We start from the raw sequence: 24113 nt of genomic DNA on the forward strand, positions 1-24113 counted from the left end.
CGTTGGATAACAACCCACCGCTCACCACACTCCATTGAAAATCCAAAGGCCTATCATGATGTACCACCCACCATCCATATGTACACCATTTCCTCATTCCAGCGGCATTTTTGGGCACCTGCCAACTGCTCACCAATTTATCTGCAACCGACCTTTGCATCATCACCCGGTCCCAGTTTAACCGGCGCCGTCCATCTATATCCATTCGTAAATTTCTCATCGTATTGAATATCAAGGCGTCGACAAAAAACCCTTTTACGAAAGAAAAGGGCACATTTTACTGGACGATTCGGCGTACGAAAAATGTGGGGACCTAGATGAATTCCTGGAAAAGCAATGCTCTTTATGTGGTAACCATGATCTCAGCAATTGTACGGGTCGAAGCACTGCTGCAAGAAGAAGAAGATCAAGTCATCAAGTGCGTGGCATCTGAGTTGGAGAGAAACCATTTCTTTCTCCCACGATAGCTATATATCCTTTATTCTACTACCCGACTGCTATGAGCTCGAAACACTCATTAAGTTCAAATCTTCTTCTTCTTGTAATTGCCAATAAAGTCTCGCCAAGATAATTTTTAAGCTTGAATTCCATAAAAATACCATCAACTCTAGCTGCAACCTAGGGATTCAAAAGCCTATCCTATACTATGGAGTCCTTGTTTGGTGGACAGCCACACAAAAAAGAACCCACCTCAAAAAATTAAAGGTGATATGCAGGCTATCAATGCTTAGCATTAAAGGAGCTCTAAAAACAACACCGGCGGTTGCACTGCATCCCATGCTGCACATTATACCTGTTGAGCTGGAGGCAAAGAACACACGTCAATAACTGAAACTAGGCTCAGTGCCTAGGGGCAGCTTGAGCGCAGACCATACGGTCATAGGAGTATGGCATCATCAATTACAGGACGAACAGACTACCAGATTCCGTATCTGCGATTCGAAAGGACCCTTTGATACACAATAGAGATGGATGGTTGGCGCAAGGGTGTCAAAATGGCGGACGAGGCGATGCAGGTGTACACCGGTGGTTTCAAAGTAGTGCCAGAAGTAGGGTTTGCGATATACTGTGCTGATCCGGAAATAAACAGATCCTACAAGCTGCCACACCAGCTTAGCGTTTTTAAGGCGAAAGTAGTAGTCGTTACCAAAATATGTGTTAGAGTGTATCTAAGCAATCCCTGGAAAGAATCGGAATAGGAAGAAGCATACATCTATACTTGGTCACAGGGCATATGGGAATAGATGGGAATTGAAAAGCGGATGAACTAGCTAAAAAGATTACATTCCCCGAAGCTTGTTCCATGGATTTTCCAATTAGATTGGATGAGATTAAGAGCAGGCGAGAGTTGCATATGATCGACCAAGCGGGAAATGCGTGGACTCACGCGAGGGGCTGTAACGTGTCGAAGATCTTACATCCTTAGACTATCAAAATTACTCCTATCATTTAAAAGAGAAGAATATAGACTCATGACGGGTATTCTGACTGAACACTGCCTTCTGGCGCCAAATGTTTTCAAATTAGATTTGGTCAGTGATTGCAGATGTAGGAAGTGCGGGTTATTTTATAATATAGGTCCTGGTTTTTGATAAGGGTTTTCAGTATGGTCGTTAAACAAACTTCTGCTGACACTACGGACTCACTCAGTCTATGTGAGGTCCTCCCGGACCGGCCAGTTCAAACTAACATTAATAACCTACCCTAAACAAACCGAACAACAACAATTAAGCTCTGAAGCGCACAAGCGCATATGAAAAAATTAAAATATGATTGACTGTGAACAGGAAATGTTTGAGTGTGGGATTAAAAATTTAAAAATAGAAAAACCTGTTGCTGTTCCTGGAAGCAAACCAACGCAAAAGTAGAAATCGAAGCTGTTCACTTACAGAAGAGTTGATGACGTTGGAAGGAAATGTAATATGTAATATAAAACATAAATACACTTGGGCCAAATTCAGACGAATGGGATATTTGGCTTAAAAGCACACACTAACTCAAACACAATTAAATATATGTAGGTATGTACACTAGACTGGGTCGATTTATTAACCGATATCGCCCCATCTATTTTTCGATAGGATTTGGGCAGGAAAAAAAGTTCTACTACGTATACCCAAAAAAAACTGTTATCGCCAACGTTTTTAGCGGACATTTTTGGGTCGGACAGGGTATATATGAAAATTTGTTTAGTAGGTCATGAAAAAAAACCTTAAAAACAAAGTCAAAAAAAGCCAAAACTATGAAATTTCGCAGGCTCGAAAATTATTATTTTTTTGGGTATGCGTAGTGGACATTTTTTTCCTGAGCCCAAATCCTATCGAAAAATCGATGGCGCGATATCGGTTAACTTTCGTCCATACAAATCGACCCACCCTAATGTACACTTTATATGCTTTTGTTGCTCATTCTGATTACCAGCAACATATGCTACAGATAGACGCATCACCAGACAGACGAAACCTGCAACGATTGTTTGAATCATTGTGACTTAATTTATATTTTTTCAATTTTATTTTTATCCCTCTTTCCTTATAATCTCCGAATATGTGCATGGATGCATTACTTCATAGTTTAGATGTCTGTGAGTACATTGTTGCCGACGAAGAGCTAATGGAACGTGACTCAAGTTGATGTTGTTGCTACTTTACTTTTATTATTATGACTTTGTATCTGACTTTTTTTATGGTGGTACAAACATTTTTAAGATGTGCATGCAACAGGATGAATTTGATTTCCTTAAGCGTTTTCAACGTCCTTGAGGGCTGGCTGAATATGGTATGGACTCGTGCCTTTGGTTATGTCTTTATTTGTATATGATTGATATTTTTGAGTGTTTCCTTAATTCTGTTTACTTTAAGAAATAAGTTAAAAAGGGCGAGACAATGGGCGCTTTCAGCGAACATAAGTGTTCATCAATCGTTAAACGATAATTTGCTGAACGCACCGTTGAGTGTTTTTGATCCATTGAACGGTTGAGATTTTACATAAAATTTATGAGCATATATTTTTATACTCAGTTGAGCAAAGCTCAGAGAGTATATTAACTTTGATTGGATAACGGTTGGTTGTACAGGTATAAAGGAATCGAGGTAGATATAGACTTACATATATCAAAAACGTCAGTATCGAAAAAAAATTTGATTGAGCCATGTCCACCCGTCCGTCCGTCCGTCTGCCCGTTAACACGATAACGTGAGTAACTTTTGAGGTATCTTGATGAAATTTGGTACGTAGGTTCCTGGGCACTCATCTCAAATTGCTGTTTAAAATGAACGATATCGGACTATAACCACGCCCACTTTTTCGATATCGAAAATTTCGAAAAACAGAAAAAATGCGATAATTCATTGCCAAAGACGGATAAAGCGATGAAATTTTGTAGGCGGGTTGACCTTATGACGCAGAATAGAAAACTAGTAAAATTTGGACAATGGGCGTGGCACCGCCCACTTTTAAAAGAAGATATTTTAAAAGTTTTTCAAGCTTTAATTTGGCAGTCATTGAAGATATCATGAGGAAGTTTAGCAGGAACGTTACTACCATTACTATATATGTTCTAAATAAAAATTAGAAAAATTGGATAAAGAACACGCCCACTTTTAAAAAAAATTTTTTTTTAAAGTCAAATTTTAACAAAAATTATGTTAAATTATGTCAACATTCAACTACAGTAATGATATGGTGCAACAAAATACTAAAATAAAAGAAAATTTCAAAACGGGCGTGCCTTCTCCCTTTTTCATTTAGTTTGTCTAGAATACTTTTAATGCCATAAGTCGAACAAAAATTTACCAATCCTTCTGGAATTTGGTAGGGGAATAGATTTTATGACGATAACAGTTTTCTGTCGAAATCGGTTTAAGCCACTCCCAGTTTTTATACACAGTCGACCGTCTGTCCTTCCGTTCGGCCGTTAACACGATAACTTGAGCAAAAACCGATATATCTTTACTAAACTTAGTCAACGTACTTATCTGATCTCACTTTATCTTGGTACAAAAAAATGGCCCAAATCCGACTATAACAGCGCTCACTTTTTCGAAATCGAAAATTACGAAAAATTAAAAAAAATGCCATATTTCTATACCAAATACCAAAAAAAGGGACAAAACATGGTAATTTGATTGGTTTATTGACGCAAAATATAACTTTAGAAAAAACTTTGTAAAATGGGTGTGACACCTACCATATTAAGTAGAAGAAAATGTAAAAGTTCTGCAGGGCGAAATCAAAAGCCCTTGGAATCTTGGCAGGAATACTGTTCGTGGTATTACATATATAAATAAATTAGCGGTACCCGACAGATGATGTTCTGGTTCACCATGGTCCACATTTTCTTCGATATCTCGAAAACGCCTTCACATACACAACTAAGGGCCACTCCTTTTTAAAACCCTAATTAATACCTTTAATTAACAGCGTCCACATATAGAACTAAGGCCCACTCCCTTTTAAAATACTCATTAACACCTTTCATTTGACACCCATGTCATACAAACACATTCCAGGGTTACCCTAGGTTCATTTTCCTACATGGTGATTTTCCCTTTTTTGTCTCCAAAGCTCTCAGCTGAGTATGTAATGTTCGGTTACACCCGAACTTAGCCTTAGCATACTCAATTTCACGTTGTATATGTCCACTAACTGCCATAGGCCTTCTTCCTTTAGGCAAGAGAGAATGGTCTGTAGTCCATGCTAGCCCAATGCGGAAACCTGAATGCATTTACAATGAAATAAAAATAACAATTTAATTTCAATAAGATATTTGTTACGGAAAATCTTTTTTTCGAGATTTCTGTTCCGCAAATCTGTCTATAACATCTTCAAAGTTGAAAGATCTAGCTTCAGAATTTTCAATATACAGAAATGTCTTGTCTCATAGAGTTTCTTAAGTAGGTTTTTCTCAATTTTAGTTTTGAAAATTATCGTTCAGTACTCACAGGACTTGTAAGAAAAAGTGCAGTGCATACTTCAAGAAAAAAATTATTTCTTTTTGATGACATAAAATGATTTTTTATCATTAATAAATCAGCAAAGCCTCTAATAAAAGACGATTTTTCTATTTCGTCTCTGAAAGTGAGTCGAAAACTGAGAATTTCTCTGGCAAATGATTGAGATATGTCTTTTTTTATATATCTCAACAAATTCTGGAGCTTTTTTTAAAAGACCAGTGTCATTTAAAAATTGTAAAGTGGAAGGTTGCAAAACACTGGAATTTGAAAATAATTAAATTTTTGGAATGAAATGCGATTTCAGTTGGTTTATCAGGAGTTCCATACTTGATAAAATATATTCACTTTGAGCAAACTTTCCTGATCTGGGAGATGCTTGTCTTCGCAAAGCTCATCAAAATGGTGTTTTTCCATTTCTCTGGCGAGGTTTAGAAAATTCAGGGGTGATGGATCATTTGTCTGCTACACTATTCGCTTCCATTTTAAAATTTTCAAATTCATGTCGATACCTTTCCAATTCTTCTTGACACATTTTCAAACGTTTTAAGGCAAATGTGAGATCGGTGGCTTTAGACTGAAGTGCTTTAGGGGCTGCATCGATAGTGGAATCTTGCAATGGAAAACCAATAACATAACAAAATTGTACTTTTCGATCTTCTTTTTGAGTGAAACAGATTAATTTCCTTCTTTTTTCATTCGCAATTTAACTGAATGTTTTCTTTAGCGCTTTTTGGACTTCAACAAACCGGACTGTTAAAGCAAAATATTTTGTATATCAATAACTTCTCTCACGTGTAACGTGTACATCTTTAAAAATTAATCAACAACTTTTTGTTTAGTTTGGTTGAAATGCTTAACGTTTAACTTGAAATTGTATTATAGTCTTTACTTGCCTTAAGCAGATCATATAAAAATATACTTTTCAAATAAAAATAAATACTCAGGTACAATGTAAAAAAATATTTTTGATATCGCGTGGCATTTTGCCAGCCCTGCCACCGTATTGTTACGCCACTGCTTATCACTCCACTGACGGAAACATTTTTGGAACGTATCAAAAATAAAAAGATGATAAAAAATTTTTAAAGACTACCTTTATATAAATGGACCAAGAAATAGAAGGCAATTTTTAATACCGACACAGTCTTGTTTAAATTTTAAATAATCAATTAGATAATCCCAAGTACATGGTTTGCCTTAAATTGAAAGACTGCGCTCCAACTTAATAGTTTTAAATCCCAAAATTCTTTTACAAGAGCTATTGTTAAAGTTTTTTAGTCAAAATTCTACAAGACTATGTCTGTATTAAAGGAAAAATTGCCTTCTATTTTTTGGTCCATTTATATAAAGATAGTCCTTAAAATTTTATTATCATCTTTTTATTTTCAATTTTTTAGTACTGCCTACAAAAAGACAATTGAAACTTTGATTAGTAATTTAAGTAATTCCAAAGACTCTATAAATATAAGATGGGACATTGTAGAGTACTAAAGCTTTGTGGAAATTGTGGGACGGCTGTACCAGGAATTCACCATACTTTTTGCTATGCTGTCCGCCTCAACATAGCTGATTTTATAAGGCTGTTTAACTTTGTAATTTATTTTGCCTTTGGAAAAATTACCTATTTGAAAATAAGCTGGCTGAAAAATATTGGCATAACAGGTTAAGTTAAATCAACAAATGAAAATCTCAGCCAAGCGATTTGTAAAAAAAAGCTAAGTTGTCTATTTCTTACTCTCTCGATATAGGGTGTGTTCGAGCTGCAGCAGTGTTACTTTTATGACAGCGGATAACGTTCTTCAGCAACATTTGAGCAGATGTGGCAATTTCCCGCGTTCGTTGAACGAAATGTTGACCAATCTATTGATCATCTCTAGGAAATTAGCGACATTCCATCAACTAAGCAGCACTTTAGCAATACTACTGTTATTATTTGGCTGCTCAAACACACCCATATAAATTGTGCATTAAATCTAAAATATAAAACTCAAAAATGACTCTGCTTGTTATGTCCGCAACATTTATTTAGTTCAAAGTCACAGCCAATAATAGCCAAAGCCATAATAATTTACACGGGTCATCAATTCTTTCTCTGATTCAAAAGATGAACTACCAGCGCTACCGTCATCAGCTCAGTGTCATCATTGCCAGTAGCGCCAATAACACCAAACTCGTGCCTGACACACAAAAGTCGTTTCACACAATAGCGCAAGTGAAATGTACTACGCACTCACTACTAAGTAGCGTCAAAAATTCGCTTGGAGTAATTGCGACAATGAGTTACCATTGAGCTGGCACCGCATTGGCGCTGGCGCCATGCAATTTACATCACTAAAATTGCGGGAATACTCAGGCTCATGACTTTTTTAATCCCGATGGTGAAAACGAAACAGGTGCAAAATGTATGGTGTATTCCTGGTGTAGCCGTTCCACTTTGTGGAGAATGAACGACTCTACAATGCTCCCTCTTATTAATCGACTCTCTTAATAATAGGAGCATTGTAGAGTCGTTCATTCTCCACAAAGTGGAACGGCTACACCAGGAATACACCATACATTTTGCACCTGTTTCGTTTTCACCATCGGGATTAAAAAAGTCATGAGCCTGAGTATTCCCGCAATTTTAGTGATGTAAATTGCATGGCGCCAGCGCCAATGCGGTGCCAGCTCAATGGTAACTCATTGTCGCAATTACTCCAAGCGAATTTTTGACGCTACTTAGTAGTGAGTGCGTAGTACATTTCACTTGCGCTATTGTGTGAAACGACTTTTGTGTGTCAGGCACGAGTTTGGTGTTATTGGCGCTACTGGCAATGATGACACTGAGCTGATGACGGTAGCGCTGGTAGTTCATCTTTTGAATCAGAGAAAGAATTGATGACCCGTGTAAATTATTATGGCTTTGGCTATTATTGGCTGTGACTTTGAACTAAATAAATGTTGCGGACATAACAAGCAGAGTCATTTTTGAGTTTTATATTTTAGATTTAATGCACAATTTATATGGGTGTGTTTGAGCAGCCAAATAATAACAGTAGTATTGCTAAAGTGCTGCTTAGTTGATGGAATGTCGCTAATTTCCTAGAGATGATCAATAGATTGGTCAACATTTCGTTCAACGAACGCGGGAAATTGCCACATCTGCTCAAATGTTGCTGAAGAACGTTATCCGCTGTCATAAAAAGTAACACTGCTGCAGCTCGAACACACCCTATATCGAGAGAGTAAGAAATAGACAACTTAGCTTTTTTTTACAAATCGCTTGGCTGAGATTTTCATTTGTTGATTTAACTTAACCTGTTATGCCAATATTTTTCAGCCAGCTTATTTTCAAATAGGTAATTTTTCCAAAGGCAAAATAAATTACAAAGTTAAACAGCCTTATAAAATCAGCTATGTTGAGGCGGACAGCATAGCAAAAAGTATGGTGAATTCCTGGTACAGCCGTCCCACAATTTCCACAAAGCTTTAGTACTCTACAATGTCCCATCTTATATTTATAGAGTCTTTGATATGATCAAAGAGAGTCGATTAATAAGAGGGAGCATTGTAGAGTCGTTCATTCTCCACAAAGTGGAACGGCTACACCAGGAATACACCATACATTTTGCACCTGTTTCGTTTTCACCATCGGGATTAAAAATGTCATGAGCCTGAGTATTCCCGCAATTTTAGTGATGTAAATTGCATGGCGCCAGCGCCAATGCGGTGCCAGCTCAATGGTAACTCATTGTCGCAATTACTCCAAGCGAATTTTTGACGCTACTTAGTAGTGAGTGCGTAGTACATTTCACTTGCGCTATTGTGTGAAACGACTTTTGTGTGTCAGGCACGAGTTTGGTGTTATTGGCGCTACTGGCAATGATGACACTGAGCTGATGACGGTAGCGCTGGTAGTTCATCTTTTGAATCAGAGAAAGAATTGATGACCCGTGTAAATTATTATGGCTTTGGCTATTATTGGCTGTGACTTTGAACTAAATAAATGTTGCGGACATAACAAGCAGAGTCATTTTTGAGTTTTATATTTTAGATTTAATGCACAATTTATATGGGTGTGTTTGAGCAGCCAAATAATAACAGTAGTATTGCTAAAGTGCTGCTTAGTTGATGGAATGTCGCTAATTTCCTAGAGATGATCAATAGATTGGTCAACATTTCGTTCAACGAACGCGGGAAATTGCCACATCTGCTCAAATGTTGCTGAAGAACGTTATCCGCTGTCATAAAAAGTAACACTGCTGCAGCTCGAACACACCCTATATCGAGAGAGTAAGAAATAGACAACTTAGCTTTTTTTTACAAATCGCTTGGCTGAGATTTTCATTTGTTGATTTAACTTAACCTGTTATGCCAATATTTTTCAGCCAGCTTATTTTCAAATAGGTAATTTTTCCAAAGGCAAAATAAATTACAAAGTTAAACAGCCTTATAAAATCAGCTATGTTGAGGCGGACAGCATAGCAAAAAGTATGGTGAATTCCTGGTACAGCCGTCCCACAATTTCCACAAAGCTTTAGTACTCTACAATGTCCCATCTTATATTTATAGAGTCTTTGATATGATCAAAATTGTTGAGGAAGTAAGTTCAACACAATTGATGATGTGGTGGAATTTTCGCTGACAATACTTGCGAAAACAACAGAACTCCACGTCGCATCATAACAAGAGAATTCCACCTCGTTTGTCAGCTACTTAATTTGCACAGCTGAAAATCGTGGTAAAATTCGCATACGCCTGAAGGTCTAAAAGAATCGTGGTGAAAGTCGCGTACGCCTAAAAATATGCAAGACGTGCATTGAGTTGGGCCTTCAACGAGGTGGAATTCTACAACGCCTGTAACACTCAGGAGGATAGCCATGAAACTATGGCCCAATCTTCTAAATAGTTCGACTTGTGCATTACGTAGCTCAAATTTTTTGATCAAACATTGCACTGTCACGGAGTTTTAAACTATATTTCAGGTTTCAAGTCTCTTGATATCTCGGAAGTTAGTTAAAAATCGATTGCAGCTTCCCAATTTAAAACTAGTTTTCTCAATATCTCGATCCATGCGCCACCTAGCGGAATTTTTTCAAGTCTCTAGCTCACCGGCAATTTACTCAAAAATCGACGCAAGATTCCCTTCGTTTTTCATGGTTTGGTAGTTATCTCCAGTAGCACGCCACCTAGCGGAACTTTGTTTTCTATAAATTGTATTGTCACCGGGTCTCGAACTATGAACTATGTGCTAAGTTACAAGTCTCTAGGTAACCTGGCAGTTAAAAATGGATTGAAAGATTCCCAAATTAAAATTAATTTTCCTAATATCTCGATCCATGCGCCACCTAGCGGATTTTTTAAGATAAAATATTGCATTGTCACCGGGTTCTGAGTTACGGCTCAAGTTTCATATCTCCAGCTCACCGGGAAGTTACTCAAAAACTGATTGCAAGATTCGCCTCTTTTTTCAAGGATTTGTAGTTATCTCACTTAGCTCGCCACCTAGTGGAATTTTGTTTTCTGTAAATTGTATCGTCACTAAGCCTCGAACTATGTGCCAAGTTTCAAGTCTCTAGGTCACCGGGAAGTTAGTTGAAAATAGATTGAAAGATTCCCAAATCAAAATTAATTTGCTTAATATCTCGATCCGTGCACCATCTAGGGAATTTTTTTAAATCAAATATTGCATTGTCACCGGGTTCTGACTTACGGCTCAAGTTTCAAGTCTCTAGCTCACCGGGAAGTTACTTAAAAATTGATCGCCAGATTCCCTGCGTTTTTTCAGGGATTTGCGTTTATCTCGATTCGCCTGCCACTTGGCGGCATTTTGTTTTCCACGAATTGTAGTGCCATCGACTCGCAAACTATGTGCTAAGTTTGAAGTCTCTGGATAACCGAGAAGTTTGTTAAAAGTCGATCGCAAAATTTCCATTTTAAAATTAATTTTCTGTATATCTCCATCCGTGCGCCACTTAGCGAATTTTTTTTTCACTTGCATTGTAATGTCCCCCAGATCTGAACTACGTTCTAAGTATGAAGTGTCAAGCTCAACGGGAAGTTACCGGAAAAGACTTTTCTGTGGGTCAACAGGGAAAGGGACTTAATATAATAAAGTTAGTAAAAATAGTGTTCGCTGAATGCGCCCATTAACAGATTTCCGCTTTGATAAAATTTGAACTTTTTATTTAGTCCTGTTTTCTGGCCACGGTTAGAAATTCTATTTTATATTTAATCCACTCATCTTTTTAACAATTTTTTTCAACTTTTTCCATCATCTTTTGATAAATTCTCGTTTATAGTGGAAACCAAACTGGAAGAGCAACAAGATAAAGCGAGAAAAAAAAGATAAAGACTAAACTTTAAAAGTTTAAAGTTATTTCGAAAATATGAATCAATCGAATCAAGTTTTGTTTGCAATTTTATATTTTGAGAAACTTACAATTTGCTGCATATTTTCTGCTAGTGTACCATTTTGAATATTACCCAGCAGACTTTGTTCTGCCCGAATATGAATGTGTCTACATTTCAAAAGCAAGCCTCGCTTCCCCTCTTCATTTTCCATCCCATTCTCAATTATTTATCTTCCATTTTCTTCTTAGTCTTGTCCATCTTTTATTCAATATACCTTCCTCTCACTCCCACGCCCACTCCCACGCCCACTTCCACTCCTACTCCTAGTTCTATTCACACACACACCCCAACTCCCCGTCCCACTCCCATTCCTTACTCACACTTCTACTTTCAGTCCCACTTCCACTTACTCTTCCAATCCCACTCCCACTTCCACTCCTAGTCCCATTCCCACTACCAAACAAGATTTGCATCTACTTGCTTCTCCCTCCTCTACTCCATGCTTGATCCCACTTTCTCCTCCGCATCTTCCCCCTTTCACTTTTGCTTTTTTCTTCTTTCTAGTCCCACTTAATTCCTTTCCCTCAACATCTCTTTCCCCACGTCTCCAAATCCCACTCTTATGTCTTATTTTCCTTTTTCTCTTTCAGTTTATGACTTTTTGTATGACCCTCGCTTCACTCTCCTTCGTAACCACCACCCCTTTGTTAAAACCCTTGTTAATAAATCCTCTTGATACACATATTGTGAAAACACATTCTGGGATCGCCCCGATCGACGTTGTCTCGGAAATGGGTCCAGATATGGAACTAAACCCCACATACAAACCATATCCCAACAGATTTTTTCTCGTTTATATATATTAGATCGATTTTCGACCCCGGAATCGGTTTGTCTCCAAACCAAATTTGACAAGGGACGACGGAAAATCGTTCCAATATATATCAATTAACCACCCTGTCGCAAAATTAACACAAACAAACGAATCACATAAGATTAACCTATTCGGAGGACTGCCTTAATAATAAAATTTCAAACCAATCACACCATCCTGGGGTCTTATTCTGTAACTCGATTCGAAAGGAAATGCGATTCGAAAAATTCCAAATCGCATACATATTTTTTCAAATACGACAGAAATTTCTTTCGAATCGAGTTACATAATAAGGCCCCTTGTCCATTTTCCATTTAGAAGACCTCTGTACCAAATTTCAAGCAAATCTCACCATATACAATTTTATTTAGAATAGGTCGGCCCCTGGTTCATTTCCCAGAATGAAAAGTTTCTCAAATATTCTCTTTGTCAAAGAGAAACCGCTTATTCCCTTTCTCCTTACTCCTAGTTTTTCTTTGGCTGCCACTCTTCCTCCTCCTCTAATCCTCGTTTCCCTTTTCTTGGCCCTTTCCCTCTTCCTTCCCGCTTCTCGGATACCCCTGCTTCCCCTCGATCTCTGCAGGGACCCATTGTGTATCCTCTTTGTCTTCCTGCCTCCTATTTCTTCAACATCTCTTCACCTCCGTCTCTCTTCTTACATTCTGCATTCTTAACACGCCGTCTTACCACCTCCTCTTTATCTATCTGTTATTCTTCCTATCCACCGCTCTTCCCTCCTTCCACTGCTTTTCCCTTTCCTTTTACCTCTGCACTCTACCTTATCACTCCCCTATCCTCTATCATTTTCTTTTCCTGTTCTTTTCGATCTCAGTATCTCCCACCCTCAACCTTTCGGTTGCATCTCTCTTTCTTCGGTTTCTTCTTCTACTCTATTTTACATTGAATGCGGTGAAAGAGTGTCGCTGTTGGATGTTCTAATTGGTAGAGAGAATTAGAGAGAACAACACAATCACCATATGTGCTTAATAAGTGGCGCTTGTGGACGAACTCAAAGTTGGTAAGCTGGTGAATGTTACAATACTCGTAAACTCGTCGACCACCGGTAAATCCTCAGGCGACTGGTAAGCCTGAGGGAATAAAATGGTAATAATTTCTTCTGTGGAGTGCCGTAGGATAAGTGTTAAGGGTCACCAGCCACCACAGGACGATGACTAACCGAACTGCTGGAATAAATCGTGCCGTCTTTCTCCGTTTATGGTGCTATAACCTCTTTGAGTGTTGGAAACCTCCTCTAAATAGGATAGACCAGAAACTTGATCATACTTCCACAGTGTGGTTGACAGTCGGATAGTAGATATTACTGCGATCATTCTCCCTTGGAATATTGCAGCTGTGACATGATATACAATATTTCAATAACATCCGTGCTGTATCAATTCCAGTTGTCCAGTGCCCTGTGAGTACCCTCCCGACTAATTTGAATATGCCTCCGCCACTTATCCATCTAAGCTGCATATCGTATTTTCCAGAGAGATGCGCTCCTTGATGATTTCTTAGGGTGCAAAGGCCTTTGAGTTTAGCAGACAAAGCTTATTGACAACAACTTCAGCGCTTAGAGCCACATTGAAATAAAAAAACAATGCGTTTAAAAAAATCGGATTTCAACTAACCAAAATATAAGAAACGAAAGGGACTCTGAGAAGAAATTGATAATTTTTCGATACCAAATCGATAACTTTTCGATGACAAATCGATAAATTTCCGATAACAAGCCAGAAACATTTCTATAACAAGTCGATGGAAATCCGATAACAAATTGGTAACAATCCGATAACATATCGATAACTTTTATATAACATATCGACAGCTTTTCGGTAAGGAACCCATAACTTTTCGATAACAAATCGATTAACTTTTTATAACACTTCGAAAAATTTTTGATAAGAAATCGATAGCTTTTCAATAACAAATGTATTACACGTTGATAAAAAATTGATTACCCAGCAAAACTATAAATTTTCGATAACGAATCAAAAACTTTTCGATAGCATATCGATGGCTTTTCGTTATCTAGTCGATAGCTTTTCTATATCAAATCTATAGCAAATCAATAACTTTTTAATAGCATATCGATAACTTTTTCTTAAATAGGCGATCCGTTTTTGATAACAACCGAATAAATCGAACTTTCGACGTTCGAACCTTTTCGAATTGAAATCGATACTTCGCAACATCTTTTTTGGTTATGTACATTGATAAAGAGATTAAGCCTGGCTATAGGTCAAAAGTCAGATTTCTCGTGTACATATTTGTCAATGAAGCTGCCCAGACGCAAAGAGCATTTTACCTTTTAATATTCAATTGCAAACTCTTCGCATGATGACAAAGCCCAAAATACAGCAAAAGCTTAATTGCCAAAGAGGGGGGAGCAAGGGTTATTAAGTACAGTAATTCCACACAGAGAACAAATGTAGTTGAAAGCTAAAAGCAAAAGCCATGTGCAATAACAACAGCAACCGACCACGTGCATATTGAGCAGCTTACTAACACGCACATACACACATACACAACTCCACATGATGCATTCATGTTGCAAACTCGAATGGCTTATGTCGAAAGCTAATGGAAAGTGCATTTCAAGAATCCGAGAACAGGTAATACGTACGCGCGTAGCAATTTCTGTACTTCTTTCAATTGCAATTCATCGCAGACACAAAAACTGTCAAATTGTTTTTTTTTTGGCATTTGTTTTTGTAGTTGCTTGTATTGCAAACGAAAGCGCTTGTTTGCAATAACCTTTTGCTTTTTCGTTGGTACTTTTTTCCCTAAAATTTTTATTATTTTTCATTTTCTGTTTTTTTATGCATTGTCTTACGAATTTTACAGTTTTCTGCTTTTTATTGTCATCGTCGTCGTCGTCATCGTGATTGCCGTCTGAAAAATTTCAATTTCTCGAATTGAATTGTTTTCGTATTCGGTTTTGTTCTGCTCTGTGCGTTTACGCAATTGCAGCGTTGCATTGAGCTTTGTGAGCTGCATAAATCGAGCTGAGCTGTTATGGTTCGTTTTTCGTTTTTAGAGCCAATGCAGACAGCCGCCGGATTTAACTGGTCTCCTTGCGCCCCAACATTACCGCCAGCCAGTCAGCTCAATCCAGGTGGTTTGTCTGTCCAAAAATTGAAATGCAATCAGTTTCTCAATTCTTTTCGATTTATTGTTGTTTGTATTGTGATTCGTTAGCCTTTTGGAAATGGCTTACATTTGCTGTTATTGTAGTTTTGTTGATGTTGTTCTGGTGCTCTTTTGTTCTAGTTGTGTACGAATTTGGGCATACTTGCTGTACTGCACTTTTGTTTTATGCGGTTATACAGAATTGGCGACAGGTACGTAAAGAAAAAAACAACTATTTTGTAATGTCTGGGAGTTTTATGGGTATGTCCAAAATACTTAGAATGCAGAAATGTGCAGACCTTAAAGCATATATTTGTAAGAGGGCTAACACATTTGTATGACTTATAGTTGGGAGCTAAAAGTAAGAAAATCAAGCGATCAGAGTTTGAGATTTTCAGCAGCCTCGGATATAATACCACGCGAAAGGGATTCAAAGGAATGTGTAACGCGACCCTATCAAGTGGTTGCCAGCGGAATTTATAACTTCTCTCCAATTGTCAAACTCATCATCCCGTGGCGAATTCTGTATATCTGGCAAACGAGGCTCTTGTGATCCCAAATTTCTCAGAGAAGGAGGGAGTTGGAAGTTCTATGTGGTCATATCAAATAGTTCCCGAGATGGTCGAGCTAATGGTGCTTTTTTCCAGAACGTACCGGCTAATATATTTGGCAAAGGACCATGGACATCGATACAACTACCCATAATCCTCAGCAGTGTCCTTATAGCAAAATAAGGAAAAAGAAGAAGTTATTACGCGATAAATATCGATATAATATATTTATGAAACATGATAATGTGCGGTGGTAAGACTTTATGAAACTGACTATTGGCAGTCGAAGCTATTATATGGCCACAATATCTAACTTAGCTAGCTTCCGAGTTTGACTTCGACATCAGTTTACCACACGCGTCGCTCGGGAAGGGATTGGGAGGGAGGAAGAGTAGTAAAGATAGGGAAATCTCGCTTTTCATTTGGTGTTTCGCTTGAGCACTCACATCAATCAAACGAGCGATGATTAACAGAGTGCGAGGTATAGTGGTCTGTAAGTGCTACTTAATAGGTGAAAGAAAGAAATATTAAGAGTACCTACCATTATCCGAAGATACTAGGTTCACATGCTTAGGCGAAACAGGCTGCAAAAACTGTCATGCACTACCTGTGTGAAAACTTATCTGTCTCTCCTATTAGATTTCACAATATGGTCAGCAAATTGGACTGATCGCACCTTTTTTCTCACAATCCCCTTTCTTCATTTTCTCAAAGTGAATTCGTAACAAATCGCGCGCAGTTTGAGTCACCGCCTTTCTTGTGGCACGGGCAGAGCACACTTAAGCCCAAATCGGGAGGCATGCGCTCATTTGACCGTGTTTTGCCAAGGTAGTTCGTCGTTACTCAGCTCCTTGTTGATCTTAAGCAGGAATATTGCCATCCTCATTTTGTCATAGATGCTGCACAGCTTATGTACCTACAATACGTCAGTCACATTTTTGTCTCTGTTAAAAAAAAAAAAAGAAATAAAATCGCAGTGGGCTAAGGTGGCTTAGAATATATCCAAGGCTAGCCTGCAATAAGCAGCGACTGGAGTACAAATCCCGTACTCTGGTTGGGCGCTGGGCTTTAGATGGTTTCTCTTCCCTATGGTGATGAAGACGGCAGTTATTTTGAGGAATATAAGTTGAGAAAATTTGGCTAAAATATCTAGGCTCTTGCAGAAGAAAGTACAGTTTTCTAGCTGTTTGATGTTCCCGTGTAGGCAACCATAATAACCACCATTCGGAAAGCACATTGGATGAGGCAGAGCTGAACGGAACAAAAATAGGGCCTTGCGATATTTACCACAATGGCCGTTAGGAGGAAGGCATAATTAGAATCCAAAATGTTGGTTTCGTGGTGCAAAAGCGGCTTCATTGCCAATCAGCAAGGTTCCTCAATCCAACATATAATTGCGTTTAATGTCCCAAAAATAAGATGGGACCGACGTTGGTAAGAACTTCTTTAATGAGAAACTAGAGAAGACATCAGTCGTACGTCCACGAGTATACTTGGCGATATAAACGCCAGCGTGAGCAAAAGAAGTGGTCTCCTCCACTGCAGTTGTAGTATACTCGTAGGGGGAATCAAAATTTGCTTCGCTCCAGGCTGATATGGCAGCAACAAACTTTGGACATATGGATCTCATTTCTTTTATAGAAATAGTTAGGAAATATCTTACAACCTCATCGGAACTTTACATTGTTAAAGACTACTATGTTAATAAACCATTAAAGCACAGTAAAAGTTTTCATGAAACCCGCTGCACTATCCTAATAAAACTTAAAAAAAAAAAACAAGTAAGGAAGGATAAGTTCGGGTGTAACCGAACATTAAATACTCAGTTGAAAGCTATGGAGACAAAGTAAGGGAAAATCCCCATGTAGGAAAATGAACCTAGGGTTATCCTGGAATATGTTTGTATGAAATGTGTATCAAATGGAAGCTATTAAAGAGTATTTTAAGAGGGCCATAGTTTTTTAGGTAGACGCTATTTAGGGATATCGCCATAAAGGTGGACCGGGGCTGATTTTAGAATTTGGTTGTACGGTATTTGTATCAAATGAAAGGTGTTAATGAGTATTTTAAAAGGGTGTGGACCTTTGTTCTGTACGTGGACGCCTTTTCGAGATATCGCCATAAAGGTGGACCAGGGGTGACTCTAGAATTTCTTGTACGATATTTGTATCAAACGAAAGGTGTTAATGAGTTTTTTAAAAGGGAGTGGGCCATAGTTCTATAGGTGGACTCCTTTTCGAGATATCGCCATAAAGGTGAACCAGGGGTGACTCTAGAATTTGTTTGTACGATATGGGCATCAAACGAAAGGTGATAATGAGTATTTTAACAGGGAGTGGGCCTTAGTTCTATGGGTGGACGCCTTTTCGAGATATCGCCATAAAGGTGGACCAGGAGTGACTCTAGAATTTGTTTGTACGATATGGGTATCAAACGAAAGGTGTAATGAGTATTTTAAAAGGGAGTGGGCCTTAGTTCTATGGGTGGACGCCTTTTCGAGATATCGCCATAAAGGTGGACCAGGAGTGACTCTAGAATTTGTTTGTACGATATGGGTATCAAACGAAAGGTGTTAATGAGTATTTTAACAGGGAGTGGGCCTTAGTTCTATGGGTGGACGCCTTTTCGAGATATCGCCATAAAGGTGGACCAGGAGTGACTCTAGAATTTGTTTGTACGATATGGGCATCAAACGAAAGGTGATAATGAGTATTTTAAAAGGGAGTGGGCCTTAGTTCTATGGGTGGACGCCTTTTCGAGATATCGCCATAAAGGTGGACCAGGAGTGACTCTAGAATTTGTTTGTACGATATGGGTATCAAACGAAAGGTGTAATGAGTATTTTAAAAGGGAGTGGGCCTTAGTTCTATGGGTGGACGCCTTTTCGAGATATCGCCATAAAGGTGAACCAGGGGTGACTCTAGAATTTGTTTGTACGATATGGGCATCAAACGAAAGGTGATAATGAGTATTTTAACAGGGAGTGGGCCTTAGTTCTATGGGTGGACGCCTTTTCGAGATATCGCCATAAAGGTGGACCAGGAGTGACTCTAGAATTTGTTTGTACGATATGGGTATCAAACGAAAGGTGTAATGAGTATTTTAAAAGGGAGTGGGCCTTAGTTCTATGGGTGGACGCCTTTTCGAGATATCGCCATAAAGGTGGACCAGGGGGGACTCTATAATGCGTTTGTACAATATGGGTATCAAACGAAAGGTGTTAATGAGTATTTTAAAAGGGAGTGGGCCTTAGTTTTATGGGTGGACGCCTTTTCGGGATATCGCCATAAAGGTGGACCAGGAGTGACTCTAGAATTTGTTTGTACGATATGGGTATCAAACGAAAGGTGTTAATGAGTATTTTAACAGGGAGTGGGCCTTAGTTCTATGGGTGGACGCCTTTTCGAGATATCGCCATAAAGGTGGACCAGGAGTGACTCTAGAATTTGTTTGTACGATATGGGTATCAAACGAAAGGTGTTAATGCATATTTTAAAAGGGAGTGGGCCTTAATTTTATGGGTGGACGCCTTTTCGAGATATCGCAATAAGGGTGGACCAGGAGTGACTCTAGAATTTGTTTGTACGATATGGGTATCAAACGAAAGGTGTTAATGAGTATTTTAAAAGGGAGTGGGCCTTAGTTTTATGGGTGGACGCCTTTTCGGGATATCGCCATAAAAGTGGACCAGGAGTGACTCTAGAATTTGTTTGTACGATATGGGTATCAAACGAAAGGTGTTAATGAGTATTTTAAAAAGGAGTGGGCCTTAATTTTATGGGTGGACGCCTTTTCGAGATATCGCAATAAAGGTGGACCAGGAGTGACTCTAGAATTTGTTTGTACGATATGGGTATCAAACGAAAGGTGTTAATGAGTATTTTAAAAGGGAGTGGGCCTTAGTTTTATGGGTGGACGCCTTTTCGGGATATCACCATAAAGGTGAAGCAGGAGTGACTCTAGAATTTGTTTGTACGATATGGGTATCAAACGAAAGGTGTTAATGAGTATTTTAAAAGGGAGTGGGCCTTAGTTTTATGGGTGGACGCCTTTTCGGGATATCACCATAAAGGTGGACCAGGAGTGACTCTAGAATTTGTTTGTACGATATGGGTATCAAACGAAAGGTGTTAATGAGTATTTTAAAAGGGAGTGGGCCTTAGTTTTATGGGTGGACGCCTTTTTGAGATATCGCCATAAAGGTGGACCAGGGGTGACTCTAGAATTTGTTTGTACGATATGGGTATCAAACGAAAGGTGTTAATGAGTATTTTAAAAGGGTGTGGGCCTTAGTTCTATGGGTGGACGCCTTTTCGAGATATCGCCATAAAGGTGGACCAGGAGTGACTCTAGAATTTGTTTGTACGATATGGGTATCAAACGAAAGGTGTTAATGAGTATTTTAAAAGGGAGTGGGCCTTAGTTTTGTGGGTGGACGCCTTTTTGAGATATCGCCATAAAGGTGGACCAGGGGTGACTCTAGAATTTGTTTGTACGATATGGGTATCAAACGAAAGGTGTTAATGAGTATTTTAAAAGGGAGTGGGCCTTAATTTTATGGGTGGACGCCTTTTCGAGATATCGCAATAAAGGTGGACCAGGACTGACTCTAGAATTTGTTTGTACGATATGGGTATCAAACGAAAGGTGTTAATGAGAATTTTAAAAGGGAGTGGGCCTTAGTTCTATGGGTGGACGCCTTTTCGAGATATCGCCATAAAGGTGGACCAGGGGTGACTCTAGAATGCGTTTGTACAATATGGGTATTAAACGAAAGGTGTTAATGAGTATTTTAAAAAGGAGTGGGCCTTAGTTCTATGGGTGGACGCCTTTTCGAGATATTGCCATAAAGGTGGACCAGGGGTGACTCTAGAATGCGTTTGTACAATATGGGTATCAAACGAAAGGTGTTAATGAGTATTTTAAAAGGGAGTGGGCCTTAGTTTTATGGGTGGACGCCTTTTCGAGATATCGCAATAAAGGTGGACCAGGGGTGACTCTAGAATGCGTTTGTACAATATGGGTATTAAACGAAAGGTGTTAATGAGTATTTTAAAAGGGAGTGGGCCTTAGTTTTATGGGTGGACGCCTTTTCGGGATATCGCCATAAAGGTGGACCAGGAGTGACTCTAGAATTTGTTTGTACGATATGGGTATCAAACGAAAGGTGTTAATGAGTATTTTAAAAGGGAGTGGGCCTTAATTTTATGGGTGGACGCCTTTTCGAGATATCGCAATAAAGGTGGACCAGGAGTGACTCTAGAATTTGTTTGTACGATATGGGTATCAAACGAAAGGTGTTAATGAGTATTTTAAAAGGGAGTGGGCCTTAGTTCTATGGGTGGACGCCTTTTCGAGATATTGCCATAAAGGTGGACCAGGGGTGACTCTAGAATGCGTTTGTACAATATGGATATTAAACGAAAGGTGTTAATGAGTATTTTAAAAGGGAGTGGGCCTTCGTTTTATGGGTGGACGCCTTTTTGGGATATCGCCATAAAGGTGGACCAGGAGTGACTCTAGAATTGGTTTGTACGATATGGGTATCAAACGAAAGGTTTTAATGAGTATTTTAAAAGGGAGTGGGCCTTAATTTTATGGGTGGACGCCTTTTCGAGATATCGCAATAAAGGTGGACCAGGAGTGACTCTAGAATTTGTTTGTACGATATGGGTATCAAATGAAAGGTGTTAATGAGTATTTTAAACGGGAGTGGGCCTTAGTTTTATGGGTGGACGCCTTTTCGGGATATCGCCATAAAGGTGGACCAGGAGTGACTCTAGAATTTGTTTGTATGATATGGGTATCAAACGAAAGGTGTTAATGAGTATTTTAAAAGGGAGTGGGCCTTAGTTCTATGGGTGGACGCCTTTTCGAGATATCGCCATAAAGGTGGAACAGGGGTGACTCTAGAATGCGTTTGTACAATATGGGTATTAAACGAAAGGTTTTAATGAGTATTTTAAAAGGGAGTGGGCCTTAGTTTTATGGGTGGACGCCTTTTCGAGATATCGCAATAAAGGTGGACCAGGAGTGACTCTAGAATTTGTTTGTACGATATGGGTATCAAATTAAAGGTATTCATGAGGGTTTTAAAAGGGAGTGGTGGTAGTTGTATATGTGAAGGCGTCTTCGAGATATCGACCAAAATGTGGACCAGGGTGACCCTGACCATCATCTGTCGGGTACCGCTAATTTATTTTTATATATGTAATACTAGGAACAGTATTCCTGCCAAGATTCCAATGGCTTTTGATTTCGCCCTGCAGAACTTTTTCATTTTCTTCTACTTAATATGGTAGGTGTCACACCCATTTTACAAAGTTTTTTTCTAAAGTTATACTTTGCGTCAATAAACCAATCCAATTACCACGTTTCATCCCTTTTTTCGTATTTGGAATAGAATTAATTTTTTTTTAATTTTTCGTAATTTTCGATATCGAAAAAGTGGGCGTGGTCATAGTCGGATTTCGGCCATTTTTTATACCAAGATAAAGTGAGTTCAGATAAGTACGTGAACTAAGTTTAGTAAAGATATATCGATTTTTGCTCAAGTTATCATGTTAACGGCCGAGCGGAAGGACAGACGGTTCACTGTGTATAAAAACTGGGCGTGGCTTTAACCGATTTCGCCCATTTTCACAGAAAACTGTTATCATAGAGTCTATGCCCCTACCAAATTTCACAAGGATTGGTAAACTTTTGTTCGACTTATGGCATTAAAAGTATTCTAGACAAATTAAATGAAAAAGGGCGGAGCAACTCCCATTTTGAAATTTTCTTTCATTTTTGTATTTTGTTGCACCATATCATACCTGGAGTGTAATGTTGATATAATTTACTTATATACTGCAAAGATATTAAATTTTTTGTTAAAATTTGACTTTAAAAATTTTTTTTTTAAAGTGGGCGTGTTCGTCATCCGATTTTGCTAATTTTAATTTGGCACACATATAGTAATAGGAGTAACATTTCTGCCAAATTTCATCACGATATCTTCCAAGACTGCCAAATTTCAGCTTACAAACCTTTTAAATTACCTTCTTTTATAAGTGGTCGGTGCCACGCCCATTGTCCAAAGTTTTACTAATTTTCTATTGTGCTTAATAGGATTAACGCACCTACCAAGCTTCATCGCTTTATCCGTCTATCGTAATGAATTATCACACTTTTTCGCTTTTTCGAAATATTCGATATCGAAAAGGTGGGCGTGGTTGTAGTCCGATTTCATTCATTTTAAATAACGATCTGAGATGAGCGCCCAGGTACATACATACCAAATTTCATCAAGATACCTCAAAATTTACTCAAGTTATCGTGTTTACGGACGGACGGACGGACGGACATGGCTAAATGAATTTCTTTTTTCGCCCAGATCATTTTGATATATAGAAGTCTATGTCTATCTCGATTAGTTTATGCCGTTACGGATTACCGTTATGGGAACAAAGTTAATATACTCGGTGAGCTCTGCTCAGCTGATAATAATTACTGATGCACATACCCCCATCTCGGTTACATAGTAGCTACTAGCTCTTCACAGCATTATATAAAAACTAGTTAGGCCTTCGTTGTCCTGCTCGAACTTATGTTTACCTGGGTTATTACAAAATATTACAAGATACTTATATTTGTCACTATTCCGCTCCTCTTCGCTTTAAACCTTCTTTTTCAGCCTCGTCTGATATTCCTCTATTTTGCTCACTCTATCCTTATACCACCCGGTCCCATTTGTTCTCCCCCATTTCCTCGGCCTTTCTTCTTCCCTTTCATCCATTCGCGTCCATCTCTATCGCCATCTATCCAACTCCATTTCCGTCTGCATTGTCCTCTTCCTCTCTCTTCCTTAGCGTAAATTTTTAAAGTCTTTCCGGTTATAGAAAACCTTTTCGCCTGAGGACCATATACTTATCCTATTTCATCTATCTATCTGTAAGCCCCGCTCCTAAAAATTCTGAGTGCTTCAATCGATTCATTACTTTGAAAAAGAGCATGTGGACTCATATGCTTCATGCAGTTACTAAATACGCTACAACGGCAACATTAACCCCTACATCCGTTTGAACAATGAATAAATGAATGATCCGTCAACTTATTTAACGTCCGAAATAAATTTTTGATCCCACGAAAGTCTATTATTTTCCTGCTCAAATATCACGGCAGCGTTTAAAGGCTGGTTTTGAGCAACATCTGTATGTACATTAGGGTGGGTCGAAAGTTCCACTACGCATACCCAAAAAAATAATTCTCGAACCTGCGAAATTTCAT

The 24113-nt window shown here is 38.6% G+C and overlaps 2 protein-coding genes across 3 annotated transcripts in view; one reads left to right on the forward strand and one right to left on the reverse strand.

Annotated features, from left to right (window-relative positions):
- Fs (Follistatin) overlaps positions 1-24113 on the reverse strand; it is a 161818-nt gene that overhangs the window by 98400 nt on the left and 39305 nt on the right. The gene's annotated exons all lie outside the window — the stretch shown is intronic.
- The window catches only part of scb (scab), a 256100-nt gene continuing 247452 nt past the window's right edge, over positions 15466-24113 (forward strand). The window contains exon 1 of the mRNA XM_067775771.1: positions 15466-15506. Within this exon, the coding sequence (XP_067631872.1) occupies positions 15481-15506 (26 nt within the window). The 5' untranslated portion in view covers positions 15466-15480. The remainder of the gene's footprint in view (positions 15507-24113) is intronic.

This window comes from Eurosta solidaginis, chromosome 3 (assembly GCF_040869045.1).
Source record: "Eurosta solidaginis isolate ZX-2024a chromosome 3, ASM4086904v1, whole genome shotgun sequence".
Classification (NCBI taxonomy): Eukaryota; Metazoa; Arthropoda; class Insecta; order Diptera; family Tephritidae; genus Eurosta; species Eurosta solidaginis.